Here is a 16370-nt window from a genome sequence, read left to right as displayed (position 1 = left end):
CATCAGACACCTTAAAACAATATGGCTGGCAGATAGTTAACATGCTCTGGAAAAAGAATCTCAATGAATGTAATTTGGACAAAATTTGGAATAAGAAATTATTCTGTTAGGAATCTTTTCTTTCAATATGAGCTTGTATGCAGGAATGACTGATCTAATTTTTGAACTACAGGGGTTCTGGAATGGTAGGGAAGAAGGCTGCAAGGTAGGTCGGACCTATCAAAACTTGTCTGTGAAACATATTGGGCCTCAAGTTTTAAGACGAGTGATTCTTGGTGCAGACAGGCAATAAAGCTCATGAGATTTTTAACTGATGCATTTTTTTAAAGGAATACACGTTGTCACAGGACAAGTCTTTCAGTCACTATTAGGAGTGATGACTGAACACAACCTCCATGTTTGAAAGCTCACTTTAAGAATATCAGATATTGATAAGAAACAGAGATGGAGGCTTTGGGTTCAGGAAATGCTGAGTAGAAGCTTCAACCAGCCAGTTTGGTGTAGTGGTTAAGAGCAGCAGGACTCTAATCTGGTGAACTGGGTTTGATTCCTCACTCCTCTCCTTGAAACCAGCTGGGTGACCTTGGATCAGTCACAGCTTCGTGGAGCTCTCTCAGCCCCACCCACCTCACAGGGAGGGTGATTGTCGTGAGGATAATAACAACACACATTGTTAACCGCTCTGAATGGGTGTTAAGTTGTCCTGAAGGGCAGTATATAAATCGAATGTTGTTGTTACTAACTTTTCTCCTGGTTTCACCGTCCAACAAATAAAAGATCGCGTCCAGTGCAGTTCAAGATGTAACCATCCATTTTTTTTCTATACTTGCAGCCCAGGTGAACATTAGATGGACAGAATTTAATGAATCATTACTGATTATTATTTTAGATGATTTCTCTGGAAACAGAAGTAATAATTTACCCCCTCCTTAAATTTCAAACAATTGTCTCTGTCTCCTCTGAGCTAAAAACGCTGGTAGTTTGCAAAGCCATCAGAGTCTGTCTGAGGAACCAGCTTTTCCTGAAATGCTGAGGACAGGAGGGGATTATCATGAAGCACACAATACTGTTAAGTAGTCCTGAACTGTTGTGTTTTTGGAAGCTTTAGAATATGTAATTTGGAATAATTCTTTCCTAAATATTTGTATATGTCATTTTGTATGGAAACAAGGAAGTTGAAGAGCAACTTCTTAAAAACCCATAGCTTCTGAAAACAAGAGACAGGCCTCAGTAAGATGCAGGCATGAGGTTCTGTGGTTCAGCTAATCTGCCCTTTACTGGTTAGTGAAGTATATCATATGGGGGCGGGGGCGGGGGGGGGGTGCTGTTAATCCCTAACCCCTGTTGTAGGCATCCAAGTGGTCATCCACACCAGGAGTTATTTAAAGAAGCTGGAGTTGGGGCCATGAAGACTATTGACTATTTGAAGACTGGAAATGGTCTTTGAAGATGTTGTTTTATTATGCAGCAAACAGGCACGTAATAGTCGTGTACAGTCCATTCCCTTCTCCCTTTATACTGGCTTTGTACCTCTGATTGGTGCAAACCCATGAAAAGCTTCAGCTTGAGGCCAATTCCAAGTCCTTTGGGAATCCTCAAAAATGGTTTGCTGAGAAAATAGTGGCTATGGAGCACGTTTTGAGACATTCCCAGGAGCCCCATCCCTATGAATCATGCCCTGTCGTGATAGAATTATTAAGGTTGTTTATCCAAGAGAAGTCCAAGTCTAGTGGCTGCTAAAATAAGAGGATTAATATTTTTGACGGATAGCTTTAGCTTTAACTGTATCATAGGTTACCCTGAATGCTGATACTTTGCATTGATGCTGTTTTAATAAGAATTAACAGAGTATCCCTACGTTGGTGTCAGTGGCATTCTCCTGGCCTCTTTGCATTTTAAGTGAGATTAATAAATGAAAACATGTTGTAGAGACAGGATGTAATTTATTAAAAGATTCATGAAGTTTCAATGACATTGTTAGGGTATTTAATTAGTCTCTGGGAAAAAAGTATAGAGTGACCCTTCTAGGAAAGCAGATAAGTCATTATAGTGGTTAGATCCTCTTTATTCCTTCCTTTATAAGATTAACTTTGTGCTAAGCAATTTATGCTAAGTTTTCTCTTTTATTGGTAGCCAAAGTTATCAGTGGTTCATGAATAGATTATAGTAGATAACATCATGTAATTAACAAGAGATGCTGAAAAGTAAAAGTACAATTTGTGTAAGAATTGTATGAGAGAGTGTTAATTTCTTAACTAGGGAGGATAAATTTGAGAGGATAAAAAGGAAAGCAAAATAGTGTAATTCTTTGACAGGATTAAGGTAACCTTATCTCATGTTCTTTCAGAAAGTAGTATTGCCTGTGTATGTGTAAGTCATGTTCAATGAGTCACTCATCTCCGGAACAAAGTAGACCAAATTGGTAACGAGGTTTTGTTAAGGTAATTGATTATGCCCAGGTAATGACTTCTATACGTTGTAGAATGGAAGGGAGCATAGGAGAAGGAAATGCCTAACAGGGCTTGGGCTCTGGTTAAACATAATTTTAGGACCGTTATTTCATGAGAAACAAAAGGCTTACTAAAACCATCTGCAGAGCAGGGCTAATACTGATCTATGTTGCAGGGTGGTGGTTGAAATTGTTCGTGAACATGAATGTGCTGTGTGTTGAGCATTAGATGTATGATGTGGGATTCCATGAAATAAGTACCTCTGTTTTAAATTAATACAGCTTAATAAACTGTGATGATTACATGGATCTTCTGAGGGGTGTGAGAATTCAAAGCTCGCTTTTGGAATGTTCCACTTCCAGAAAAAACAGATCGGCAGCCTGGGCTGGTGCCCCTGCTGTTTCTCCTGGCTGGCAGGGAATCGCATGAGAATGACATTGGCTGTGCATTCTGCAGTGAGCAGTGGGTTACGCTGGGTGAAAAAGATGCATAAGCTCCGATTGGTAGCAGTGTGACTTAAATAGCAGATTATGGATAAATGTTCTTGTGGCTATGTAGTATTTTAACTTCTTTATATTTGATGTTGCCCTCCTCCCGAGGAAAACATCCTGATATGGACGGTTCCTGCCATCAGACTGTTCAGGTGGGGCTAAATTTCAATTTCCCATCTGCTCTGGATCCAAGAAGCCTGTCTGTTCTTGTCCTGACTTGGACAAGAAAGTGTGGCTTTACTGGAAGAATTTGCAGGGTGGCCTGAGGGCAAGCTGTATGCTGTTCCCCCTTCTGCACATAGATGACATGTGGTGACAGGAGCTATGAGCCTTTCCAGTTTACTTGGTGATGGTATGTAACATGGCTACAGATGCCCCAAAGTTCTGAAATGAGATATGCTGCAGCAGTCATGCAATGCTCTGAGGTTAGCAATATAAATAAGTCCGCTTTGCCTGCTTACAAAGAATCTTACATGGAGAGATTTTACACCTTGCTGCTTTCTCAAGATAGTCAGATAAAACTGCAGAGAAGGAAACATTTGTGCATATTGAGATTTTATTTGTGGCAGATACAGAATAATTTTATTTGTACGATACTGAGTTTGAAATATAGCTGAGTGCCAAAAAAAAATCTGGCCTGGGTATTGTGTTACTAGAACACAACATTTTAGCACTTGTATACGTGTTGATGACCAAGATCACTTGTTGATGACCAAGTTTTAAAAGATACTTGTCATATCAAGTATTCTTATTAACCCAGTGGTACTTAGAGGCATTCTGTAAGTGTGTCTATAGTTGACATTCACTGCAGAGTTCCTGTTTGTGTAGGGCAGACTTGTGGTTTTTAAAATATGATATGAAAAATATAACCATAGTAATCTGAATAAAGAAATGGGTGGTATGTAACCTTCCAAGGGAGGCTGAAGAACAGAGAGTTTTCAGGGACCGTAGTTACAGAGTGAGAAGTGGAAGTCTTGATATGTCATCTAGTTCACCCCTATCCCCCAGTCAGGCTCCAATCAGGGATATTCTACAGCATACCTAACACAGACAGCCATCCAGCCTCTGATTAAAGGCCTCTGGTGAAAGAGGTTAAATTCCTTTGTCTCCTGTTCTACTCTTGAACATCTCTTACCATTACGAAGTTTTTCCAAACATATGGCTGAAATCTGCCTCTTTGTAATCTCTCTGCTTTAGTTCTAGTCCTGACTTCTGGAGCATGAGAGAACAAGTTCTGTCTTCTGAGCGACAGCCCTTTGGATTTTTGATGATAGTCTTTAAGAAGAGCTGAGGAGTTCTTCTGTAGACTAATGAAAAATTAGTGTGTCCGGTCTGTTTTTGATAAGCGTCTTTACAGATATTCTAATCGCTTTAATCAAAATTAGCTTCAGATGTTGGGAGGAAGCATTTAAATAAAAAGAACTGAATGTGCTGTGAAGGGGCATGTTGTTCATGGCAGGATTATATACATTTTTGCTACTACCTGAAAAATGTTACTTCTCTTTTTGCAAATAGTAGATTGGCTCCTACCAGCCTTCCTGCTAATGAGAGCTGGAGTGGCCCTTGTGATTGCTGGAAAAAAGCTATAGTGGGGGGTTGGGGATCCTTTTGGACAAAGTCCATGTGGAGTTGTGTGAGGTTGAGTAGAAAAGGTGGTGGGATCCAATCTGTTATTTTTGATAGCTCTGTTTCTAGAAAAGACAGTTGCATGAAATCTACTTTTGGAGAATGTAGTTCCTTGAAAAATAGTACAAGCAGGTGCAATATTGCAAGCTTTGCACCATAATGGTACAGGCCCTTCTCTTGCTTGGAACTGTTTTCATTGTAACTTCATTAATCTGAAGTTGGCTTCTTGTCATGAAGCAGTCCTGAATTCTCTTTTCTTTATCGAACGGCTTTTCTTTATCTCACGTGCTGATTATGAGTTCATTGATGAGTCCTTTTTAAAGATGGCATTAATTTTAAATATTCAACACAAACAGGGCTGAGAAGGTTCTAACAACTGTTCTGTGTGCTGTGGGATAAGGTATGATGATAGAATATCATCACTTCTTAACCATTTAGCTGGTCAATGCCTGAACATGGTTTTAAGTTAATAATAATAACTGTGTTTATATACTGCTCTTCTAGACAGATTAGTGCCCCACTCAGAGCAGTGAACAAAGGCAGTATTATTTTCATCCCCACAATACAGCTGGGGAGCTGGGGCTGAGAGGAGTGGGTTACCCAAGGCCACGGGCTAAGCTCTTGGCAGTAGTGGGATTTGATCTGTCAGCAGTGGGAATGGAATCAACAGAGTGCTGATTCACAGCCCAGCTACTTAACACTATGCTACAGCAGCTCTTTTCTTAAAATTTTCTTAAAATTGGCCTTTTCTTAAAAGTTTGCAAATGGTGCAACACATACATTCCTTACTAGAACACAGGAAAAAAAGATTCTGTAACCCAGCTTCCGTTAAATGGCTTCTTCCAATTCTGGCTATGAAATAGCTGAATCTTGTATCAGTCTTTAAAGAATTTATTTAAAACCAAAGGTGGCAAATCTATGTTAATTTTTCATATCCCTTAGGTAATGAATGCTTGAGATGCTTAAGTATTTAGGGTTATGTGCTTTGTCAAACATTGGATCCCTGTTATTCTTGAAATATGATTTCTTTACTTCAGAAAGGGGGGAAAATCAATTTATGACATCCAGAAAATTAAAGTAGCTTCATTTTGGCTGCTTAGGTTGTACTAAATAGATAGCAAAGAATAGCATGGTTTAAAGAGATAAATGTCAGGAGCATTTTCTAAAGTAGACATTCAGACTTTTGGATTAATGGGATAGAAGGTCAATAATTGCATGGATTTCAGTAAGCTTGAAAAGAGATGGCATTCCTGTGGTGCTGCTGTGATTATTAAAACATTTTGCATTCATTGTAAAGAATACTGTGCTTAGGTTCAATGTTGCTGCCACAATGGCAGATAGGACTCAGTAGGGTTTCCCTGTTAGTACAGATTATACGAGATAATTGTATTGTTTGAAAGAAGATAGTCTAAATGCGCTGTAGAAGAACTGCTCCAAAACTGGCTTAGCCTTGTGTTTCTCCCCCCCCCCTTTGTATTCAGGGACCACCTGATTTTCAGCAGAACCCTCCTGGACCTGTCCCTGCCAACTTCAGTCAAGCCCCCAGACTCCCCCTCCAAGATCAATGGCGAGGGCCGCCACCACCACCGCCACCGCTGCCGCCACCACCTCCACAGGACAGAGAGCCTTTCTTCATGGGAGGTAGGGTCCTTGCGTGTCAAAGTATCAGTCTGAATTGATTGGTTAGCCTTCATTTGAACTGCTGAGCCAGAATTTTTATATTGGCCCTCCAATTTGCAGCCAAAGCTGCCGAATCATCGCCCTATTTGGAGCTCCACATTTAGCAATTTGAACCCAGTTTCCAAGCCATCTTGATGGTTCAGACTTTAGGGGAAAGGAAGGAAATGATTACTTACAGTCTCATAACAGAAAAATATCTAATGTATGAAGGCAGCGGGGTGTAGACTTCAAGATGGCTTCTGTCCAGCAGTAGAGCCTTCTGTAGTCTCACTTGGATGCCCGTTCCATTGGATTGATGAAATTGCAGTTCCAAATGCATGGTAGGCAGGTACTGAGACATTAGTTGAGTCTGTTTTGTCATTTTTTGATTGCAAGTTATAATCTCTTCCAGTTTAGAAATAACGGACACTGTGGCTGAACTCGTTTTCCTGACATTGTTTGGGGCAGGCTCATGGCTCAGTGATGGTGCATCTGCTTTGCCAGCATTCCAGTCCCTGGAGTCTTTAGTTGAAAGGATTGGGTAGTAGATGATATGGAAGACTTCAGCCTCTCATCTGGTGGACTTCTTCTGTTCACGGCAGACAGTATAGTGACCTTGGTACACCAACGGTCTGACTCGATATAAGGCCGCTTCGTGTGCCCCTTCTCCCTTTTGAATTGCTTGGTGTTCTAAGCCCTGCAGACTTTTTTGGGTTGCAAACAAATACTTTGTTTATAATGGCATTTATATAGCACTTTCAAATTTTCCGAGTGCTCCCCATGTGCTACCTAATTGCAGTTGTTACAATGAGCCTCTGAAGTAGGTCAGTAGTATTCAGATAATGCAAGTGGTGGTGGTGCAGAGCTGAGGCTAAGAGCGTAGTTTGCCTAAAGCCACCATGGCAAATGCAGAGTTTGGACCGGGATTGTCTAATTTGTAACTCAGCAAAATCCTCTCCCTGGGACATTGAGCTTTATGATTTTTCCCTCTCCTCCAGCATAATCTGCTTCACTGGATTGCTGTAAAAATACAATAGTGGAGGGAAGAAATATTCATTGCCCTGATCTCCTTAGGGGGAAGATCAGGATTAAAATGTACCAATAACAATAGTTTGCATTGTATGGTTTAATTGGAGATTAGGTATGGTGTTTGGGAATGGCTTTACTTCAGAATAACAGATTGGACTTCAGAACCAAGATGGTCTCTTCTCATTCTGATTGTCCACCCACTTCTGTTATAAATGAAGTTAAATGATACCCAGTTCTCATAGGGTGGTAGGAGCAAACCTTGTTTTTTCATGAGTATCCTCACTTTGGTGTGCTTTTGACTTATTTACAGTAAAGACGGAGTGGAAGTTTTATTTATGGACAGAGTGGTAGTGTGCCTTTTCCTTTTTTTTTTGGTAGAGCCAAGATTTCCTAGCCATCACTTATTTGAGCAACGGAGTCCACCACCACCTCCTCCTCCTCTTCTCAACAGCAGCCATCCCGTTCCCAGTCAGAATCCACTCCCTTTCAGTCAGCCTGGACCCGGTTTTAATCAGCAAGGGCAGCAGCCCGTATATCCCAGAGAGAGGCTGGTTAGACCGAACATGCAGCCTCAGGGTCCTGTGGGAGTTCTTCACTTCAACCAGCCTGGAGCAACAGGTGCTCGACCGTTCCTTCCACCCAGGCAGCCCTTCCTGCAGGCCCCAGGGCAGCCCTTTTTGGCAGCTCACGGACAGCCCAACATACAGGTATGAAACCATAACCCTGATCCGGAGTAAGCGTTCAGTGATCTGTCTGCCTGGCTTTTTTGGCTTGAGCTCTGAGGGTGAGTTTTTCCTCATACCAGGCCCTCTGTTTGCCATTCTGTGGGCGTCTTGTTTTGATCACTAGGCAAAATTCTTTCATCCTCCTGTCGTAAAAAGAACAGAGATGGTGATTAGTTTTGGAAATGAATTCCCTCAGTTTTGTGGGAAAATTTTTGCCTCTCCAGGACTCTCTTAGAAACTTGCAGTCATGTCACACACCCATACGAACGAAAGCTCCCTTCCCCAGCTCTCTTCTTTCTGACGTTTGTGAAGATGATTAAGTGCAGCTAAGACTGCAAGTAAAAAACCTACAAACATGTCATTTAAGTAGCGAACACTGGGATATTTTTTGAAAACATCACTTGCTCATTCTCCTGGAGTGTTTAATGTTTGAACTGATGTCACGATAAATTTAAATGTGTGTATTGTTGCTGCTGCAAGCATGAAAACATGCTTCCTTCCATGTGCCCTGTTAAATGAATTATGAGGGCTTTAGTGGCAGCTTTATACTGGCATGGCAGTTTAAATTTAATATGTTAAACTGCTTTGATTTTTGTGAAACTGTTCTCCATTAATAAGATTAGAAAAGTTTGAAATCTGACTTTCTTGCATATTCCATGGTTTCCTAAAGTGATTATTTTCAGCAGAACTATGAAAATAACCTTTTGTTTAAAAACGTGTCCCCATACAGCAAGTAAATTAAGCATGCAATCTCATAGGCCCAGATGTGATCCTCCAGGTCTTCCCACTCTTTTATAAGCCCGGAGACTGATCCCCAGATCCTCCCCCCCCCCATTTCATTTTGATCCTTTATTTAGAGTAAGTTCCCTTCCAGGTTGAGTTTTCAATAAGCCACAAATCTTGATTTCAACTGCAGCAGAAGCCAGCTGGCTTACCATAACCTTGCTACACCCTCTGATTTCTTCTCACAGATTTCCTGCATTCCAGTTGAAATTAAAATTAGCTTGTTTACTGTGTGACTTGAATTAACCCAAGGAAACAGAGGGTCTCTCTAATTAATAAGCAATAATACCACTTGTAAGAGAAAAGGAACTAAGCACAACCATGGATATAGGAATGCAGTTAAACCATGACGTTCAGGATAACTGACCTGGTAGAGAGAGGAATCCACCCAGAGTCAAGCCCTTTGGAGATGCCAGAAGCATAAAGATCATGGGCAGAGCATGTTATAGCTGAAAAGGGGAAGTTACCCAAATTAGATTGGTTTTTCTTTGAACCCAGAAACAGCCCATGCCATGCTGAAAACGGTTAACTGCATCGAATCTGCGTCAGTGGGTAGGTCCAATTGGAAAGGCCCATATAGGCGTGGGTACCTTAGTAACCATCCCAAGTAAGATCTCAAAGAAGAGAGGAAAAAGGTATAAAAGGCACCCTCAAGGAGGAGGAGATGGAAATCTCCTTGGTTAGATTTCTCCCGACTCGTTTGTGATGCTTCATCAGCTTGGGTAAATATAATACAGGCTTGCTGAAATTCTTTCTGTTTCATATATTCAGCAAAAGCTGTAGCTGCTTTTTAGGTGTGCCAGTGTCCTGTCTCTTTCTTCCCCTCCTGCTGGCACCTTGAGCTCAAATGAATCCCAGTGTAAGTAAGAGTCTGGGTCTTTGATCACCTCCACAGTGGACCCCACCTTGGGGCGGAATTCCCACGTAACACATCAAGCATAATTATATATTTGACCACAGCAAAGGTTAGAGCCCCCTCTGCTGGTTCAAATATGTTTTTCATGTAAGGATGCCTGTAAATGCAGTGGTGTGTCCTATGTTATTTTTAAATGGTCAAGCTGTTCATTAAAAATTTAATTAGTCAGATTGTACGTTAGCCAGAAGTACCTTACTCAGACTCCAACTAGCTCTTTTCATTTTCAGAAAAGTGAACAATGTAATATAGCTTGCTTGTCAAATCAGATCTCACTTGAGAACGGGGGGGATTTTCAAAGAATGTATGCTAATTGTAATGACTGGTAGAGCCAGTTTGGTGTAGTGGTTAAGAGCGGCGGGGCTCTAATCTGGAGAACTGGGTTTGATTCCTAATTCCCCCACTTGAAGCCAGCTGGGTGACCTTGGGTCAGTCACAGCTCTCTCAGAGCTCTCTCAGCCCCACCCACCTCACAGGGTGTTTTGTTGTGAGGATAATAATGACATACTTTGTAAACCACTTTGAGTGGGTGTTAAGTCATCCTGAAGGGCAGTATATAAATTGAATGTTGTTGTTGTTGTTGTTGTTATACAAAGAACTGCTTGCCTGTCCTCTCCTGATTTTTGAAAAATGTCTTTCTCCTCTCTCCCTTAAACCATGCAGGGTCCCTTACACCCTCCCCTGCAACAGCAGCATCCGCAGCATCCGCAGCCACAGCAGCACCCGCAGCATCCACAGCAGCACCATCAGCAGCAGCACCACCTCCTTGCGGTGCCTCCCCAGCCTCTGATTCCAGTTGCCCCATCCCAGTTCAGGCCTCATATGCAGACTTCACAGCCGCAGCAAAGCAGCCATCGGATGCAGTGTCAGCAAAGACAGGGTCTGATGAAGCCCAGGCATGTGAGTGGCCTTTCAAGGCAATGGCAAAAACTGGAGTGTCAGGAGGAGGCAAGTCTGCCCCCAAAGGCACATTTTAAATTGTCGGCGTTTGAGTGAGAACCCTCTCATGTTACACTGTACGTTATATATTGTATGCTAAGGGGTGTATTTGAAAGACTGTACGGGTGTCAACAGTTCCTGTATCCAAGAAGGGCCATTTGCTGAATTCCTGTCTTCTGCCTGACAGCAGAAAGAGTTCAGAAATTACCTAATTCTGTTTTGCTCAGCTTTGCTTCTTGAGGCCACCAGTAGTTGAATGAGTTGATACTGTTACCTCCATAGTATAAAATGTAACTAAGAGGATAGCCAGGTTATAGTCTGTTCTCTTGTTGGAAGAGTACAGTCCTCATTGCTTAGCCAAACCTATTGGTACAGCAAGGTAGAATTCGACTTCTAATTCAGAACCTCCATAGATATATCCATAGATATATTTAACTTAAATTTTACTCTCTGTGACAGTGATGTCTTCTGGGGCAGAATCTGAGGGCTGCATATTAAAAACTAAATACCATTTTGTGTTCTCATCATTTCAGAACACAGCAACACAGAATATTGTAAAGCGTCCAAATCAGCAACTCCAGTCAGGGGCTCCAAGAAACAGCAACTTGCGTGAATTGCCAATAGCACCACTGCATGCCATCGAGGCTACTAACAACCGCCGAACCTCAGCTCCGGCTGCTCAAGTAAAGCCCATCACCGGTACCACTCCTGCCGTGAGGCCTGTTGTAGGCATCAAGAACCAGCCGGGAAGGCCAGAGGCGAAACCTCGAGCCGCTGCTCCAGTGGTCCAGCAACCCAAAGTGGAGGTCAAATCTGAACCAGAGGTGAGCGGGGCGGGGGCGCGGGAATCCTCATTTTTCTCACCGCATGTGTCTCTCTGTTGGTCAACATTTTCCAGGTCAGACACAGGCAATTTTTTTTTAAAAAATCACATATCAGTACCAAAATGAGCCATTTATATATTGCCCATTCCTGTCTATAGTAACTTGGAGTCACACTTGTTTCAGAAGAAGTCTTGAAAACTAGTTATTAATATCATAGCTCATATCAGCTGTTGAAGGCTGCTGAGGCTGACATATCAGTTCAATGTGCCAGGGAATTGTGTTGATCATTGTGACTTCTTGTATTGGCAGCAGTAGTAGTCATAATGCATAATTGTTGTTGTTGCTTATTATTACTGCCACCACCATGTGCTTTTAAACATTTACAAATTCCCGAATGAGGGGACAGCCATAAAATAAACAGTTCAGAAGCAATGGTTTAAATTAGCAATATCCACATTATCATAGGAGAGTTTAAGCAGTACTGATCTGTGATTTTTAAAAAAAAAATTGCCCAGGCTAGCCTGATCTTGTTATATCTTAGGAACTAAGCAGGGTCAGCCCTGGTTGGCACTTGTAAGGGAGACCACGAAGGAAGTCTGGGGTTGCTGCACAGAGGCAGGCAATGGCAAAACCACCCCTGAAGTCTCTTGCCTTGAAAACCCTATGGGGTTATCACAAGTCGGGTGCAACTTGACAGCAGAAAAACAGATAAATTCTGTACCGTGTTAAAAGTGAAATGTCTGGTTAAAAAAAAACAAAAGAAGTCCTGACTGCTCACCTCAATGACCCAAGCAACCAAATCTCGTGACTATCAGGTGGACAAACATTCCGTAAACATAACCAAGAAGGCTCTTATTGCCTGAAGACGTTAGCTGCATCTCTAACAGAGGTGGTGCCTGCAATGAAGTCTCACTGTTAAAAGAGTTTCGTGAACAGGAGAGCTGATGGTGGCAAAGCGTCATATGTAGTCAGGAAGGGTGTTGCTTATCTGAGCTGTATTGGTAGTGGCAAAAGACAGAACTATTTCATAAGTAGCCCAAGGAGACTTTCATTGGGGGTTGGAAGCAAAGATTAGGCAGTTGGGCCCCCAAAGCAGTACCATTCCTTCCTAGTATTGCTTCCTTTTCTCTCAGGCATAAATGCTGTACTGTAGGCTGATGTCAGTCATTCTTTGATTAAACTGGTTTGACTTTTGAAATGTAGCTCAGTGGTTGGATCCAGAGAAATACAAGGTTGCTTCTGTTCATGTTTGAAGGTTTTTCAGTGCCCTTCGTTCTGGTGTCACGCTCCTGCACCACCAAGGCCAGGGTAATTTTCATATGTTGGGAAAAATTGCTGCTAAAGAGGACAATTTGTAGCCCGCAAGATGTGTGTCTTGAGTATGACACATACTCTGTTTCTAAGTATGAGCTGTCATTTTCAACTGCAGCAAAGGCCACTTGACTTAAAAAAAAAATACTGGAGGTATTCCCATCCATAAAGTATACATGAGGTTGGCTCTTGTGTGTGAGATGATAATTGCTCACAATGCATACATGAGTGGAATACTGCTCCTTTGCACACCTCTGCTGGTAGAGTCTTTTAGAGACAGAACATGCAATTTATACTTCTGCCTTAGAAAGATCAATTTGAGAAGGTTCTGTTCATCCATGATTTATTCAAATGAGAGCCCAAGGAAACAGAGTATACTCCCCTGCAGTTTGATTAAAAATCATTTATTTTAATGTCTGATACGTTCATCACTTTAGTTTTTCTTCTTTGTTAAGAAGAGGATTTCAGAGCGTCACCTTGTAATTTCATTTCCTCATAAGAGAGCTGAGAGGTTACAAAAGCATAGCCTGTGTCACAGGAAATATTTGATTATCAAGTAAGAAAGGTGAGACATCTCTAACGTTCTGTCTTCTGGCATAAGCCTCTTAATATAGAAAACTGCTTGATTCCAAAATCCATACCCGTTAGTCATTGGTAATGCCTTGGTATTATGCCTGTTTTGATGACTTCTAGTGCTTATCACAATGTTTTAAAGTGCAATGTATATGTGTAGGTGGGGTTGGGTGGGGGACTATTTGACTGCAAAACTAAAGGAGTAAGGACAACTTATTTAATTTAATCTGAAATATGAGTGGGGTTAACCATTTTTCTCATTTTCAGCCGCCTGATTGATTGCTAATAACCGCTAAAAAAGGGGGAAAGGTGCATCCACTTGGCCCCAAAGTCTCTGTAACCCCTTCCTTCCTCTGTTTATCTTAGAAAAATTTTCTGAACAACTTTCAATGGCATGCAGCATCTCTAAAATAATTTATAAAACAGCATTAGTCAAATTCTATGCAAGATTGTATTAACTTCCTCTTCTTCCCAATGTTAATGATTCCCCCCACCCCTGCACATATGGAGAGACTATTTACTTCATTTATACCCTGCCTTTCTCCCTAGTGGTGACTAAACATGATGCAATACTGTTTGTATAATGCATTTCAGGAACTTTTCATTGTAAATATCAAGTACTGGTTGTTGACTTCTCTGACCAAATGGATATTTAAATTCAGAACAAGTGGTGGGGGCGTGAGGACCTTCTGAGGTCTCATTTTGCAGTCTCTCTCCCCACACTTTTTAAAAGTTCACACTTCACAACTCTCTTAGGGTACCCAAAAGGTACACCCAAACGCCACTTGGTCAAGTTAACAAACTGAACCAAGCACCCCAACAAACATCTCCCCAGAAGAACAACCAACAATTAAACACCTGACTAAACCAAACTTCTATACCAACAGAAAGCAGAACCCAGAAAAAAACTCAACCAAACTTCTGTAAAGAAAACCTAACAACAGGTGAAAACAGCCCTGTCCCCCCCAGAAGAACAAGCAGCAAAATGAACAGTAAATTCACACAGCAAAAAAGCAGTTTTTAAAATGTAAATGAAAACAAAAACTTTTCCCTCCCAGACACCAGAACAACCCCCTCCCTCCAAGGAGAGGAAAAACCCAGTGAGTGATTCGACTCTCAAACTAGGCAGCAGCCAGGAATCCACTCCACTTACTGGGAAGCAGGATCCAGTCAAAGTCCAAAGCAGACCAGGAGAAAAAGCCAGCAGCTGGCAGTGTCTCTCAATCTCCAAGCCAGAGCAAAATGGAAACTGACCGAGGCAAGCCTACTAATTTAACTCCTTGCAGCAGTTTTAAAAAGGCACTCTCCTTCTTGAGAATTCCATTAACCAGAGAAGGAGAGCTGCTGCAATTATTGGCCGCTCACACTCCCCGCTCCCCTTCCCCCTTCCTTCTTGTGCCCTTGACTCATTCTACCTCCCTTCTCCCTTCTGGTAAAAAAAGGTGGGAAGCAGTGTTTCTTCGCTGTTCCTTAGGAACAGCGGTGTCACGCTTACAGAAATTTACTGAATGTTACCGAATAAATTTGGTAAACTTCCATTCGGAATTTATTCGGTAATACACATTTAAATTCGGTAATACTGAATTTTACTGAATCAAATAAAATTCGGTATTTCTGCCGAATTTCAAACCTGAATCGCACATCCTTAATTTTTAGTACTGCAAGTCATGTTATACTGTTGATGTTAGGCATGATCTAAAATACCCCACTAACTCCAGATGTAGATAATCCAGGCAAGCTTCAGTATGTTGCTTTGTGAGAGGGACTTGCTTGACGCTTGGTCTGTGTTCACATGAGCAAAAGCAAAACAGGAATTCTTATTGGAGAGACGCTGTTCAGGAGTAAGCTGTGTTTTGTTTTGCTCAAAATCAGTATGGTCACAATCTCTCTCCTCTAGTAGCAACGAAAATAATTTAGTTAAATGGTATCCCCAATTTCTCTGTGCCTTTGTCTTAATTCCTCATTAATTGCATTTCATTTGTACTCTAGGATGTAGTTGTTTCATAACCCATTGACCTTCTGGTAGTGCATAGATTGTGGATTGCACCAGTTGAGCCTCCGACCTTTTAGGTATATGTTAAGTGAAGGAGAATGATAAGCAAAGTGAAATTAGTGAAGGATGTGGGGGACAGAGGTAGGGAATGGGTGAGGTACACGAGTCTCTCTTGTAAATTAGAAGTAGGATCTGTTTTTGTAGGTTTGAGATAAAGGAGGCTGTCAAGTTTCAAAAGGATGAATATTCTGGCCCCAGGGAACTTACTGTTTCTTCAGTCGTAGACTGAAACAGTAGAACACCAGGATTTGACTCCAGTGGCACCTTAGAGATCAACAAGGTTTTCAAAAAGGAGCTCCAACTCTCAAAATCTTATACCCTGAAAATCTTGTTGGTCTCTAAGGTACCATTGGACTCAAATCCTGCAGAAACACCTTGAAAAGAGATGTAGAGATCTACCATGTAAGGTAATTGTACTCAGTTCTCACTTTACTTATCATTAGAGGTGATGAGTTCTTGCCTCAAAGGTTTGTTAAATCTGAATAGTTTGTATGGATGTGGCCAACGCTACTGATACTGGAAATGCACTCTTTGGAGTCCTTGTTTCATACCTTTAGGAAAATCCATAGTCCTTCCTCTGCCTCCAGTATATCACCATTAGCAGTTACTTGCCTAATACGCAACCTGTGTTGAATGTCTTTAAGAGTTTTCTTTTCTTTTTTAAAATAAATATAAACATTTAATACTTTACAAGGTATAAAAACATTATGAAATGTATTGGTGGTTTGGAGGTTGAAATACTGTATCAGTTATTTCATTTTAAAAAATCTGTTAAACCCGCATCATATTGAAACTTGCTAACTCAGGAGCAATACTTGAAACAGTTTTTCTCATGGTCTTGATTCCTGAAAGGATGCTTTCTGCCAGCATTTCAGGCCTTCTGGAAAGGTTATTTGATGCACAGAGAGTATAATACTTTCAAAGAAGCTTAGGGCTGGAATATTAAAGCCATTCCTGATATACCATTAATATTCCAGCACTGCGTTTGGCAACA

At 41.4% G+C, this 16370-nt stretch overlaps 1 protein-coding gene across 4 annotated transcripts in view; it reads left to right on the top strand.

Annotated features, from left to right (window-relative positions):
• Positions 1 to 16370, top strand: part of RBM33 (RNA binding motif protein 33) — a 95658-nt gene that overhangs the window by 39062 nt on the left and 40226 nt on the right. For all 4 annotated transcript variants that reach the window (XM_054991869.1, XM_054991868.1, XM_054991870.1 and 1 more), the window contains 4 exons: positions 6049 to 6208; positions 7634 to 7962; positions 10340 to 10576; positions 11149 to 11439. In XM_054991869.1, the coding sequence (XP_054847844.1) occupies positions 6049 to 6208; positions 7634 to 7962; positions 10340 to 10576; positions 11149 to 11439 (1017 nt within the window). The remainder of the gene's footprint in view (positions 1 to 6048; positions 6209 to 7633; positions 7963 to 10339; positions 10577 to 11148; positions 11440 to 16370) is intronic.

Source organism: Eublepharis macularius, chromosome 11, assembly GCF_028583425.1.
Source record: "Eublepharis macularius isolate TG4126 chromosome 11, MPM_Emac_v1.0, whole genome shotgun sequence".
NCBI lineage: Eukaryota > Metazoa > Chordata > Lepidosauria > Squamata > Eublepharidae > Eublepharis > Eublepharis macularius.
Note: the sequence above shows the minus strand (reverse complement) of the source record. Positions and strands in the feature narration are given on the sequence as shown.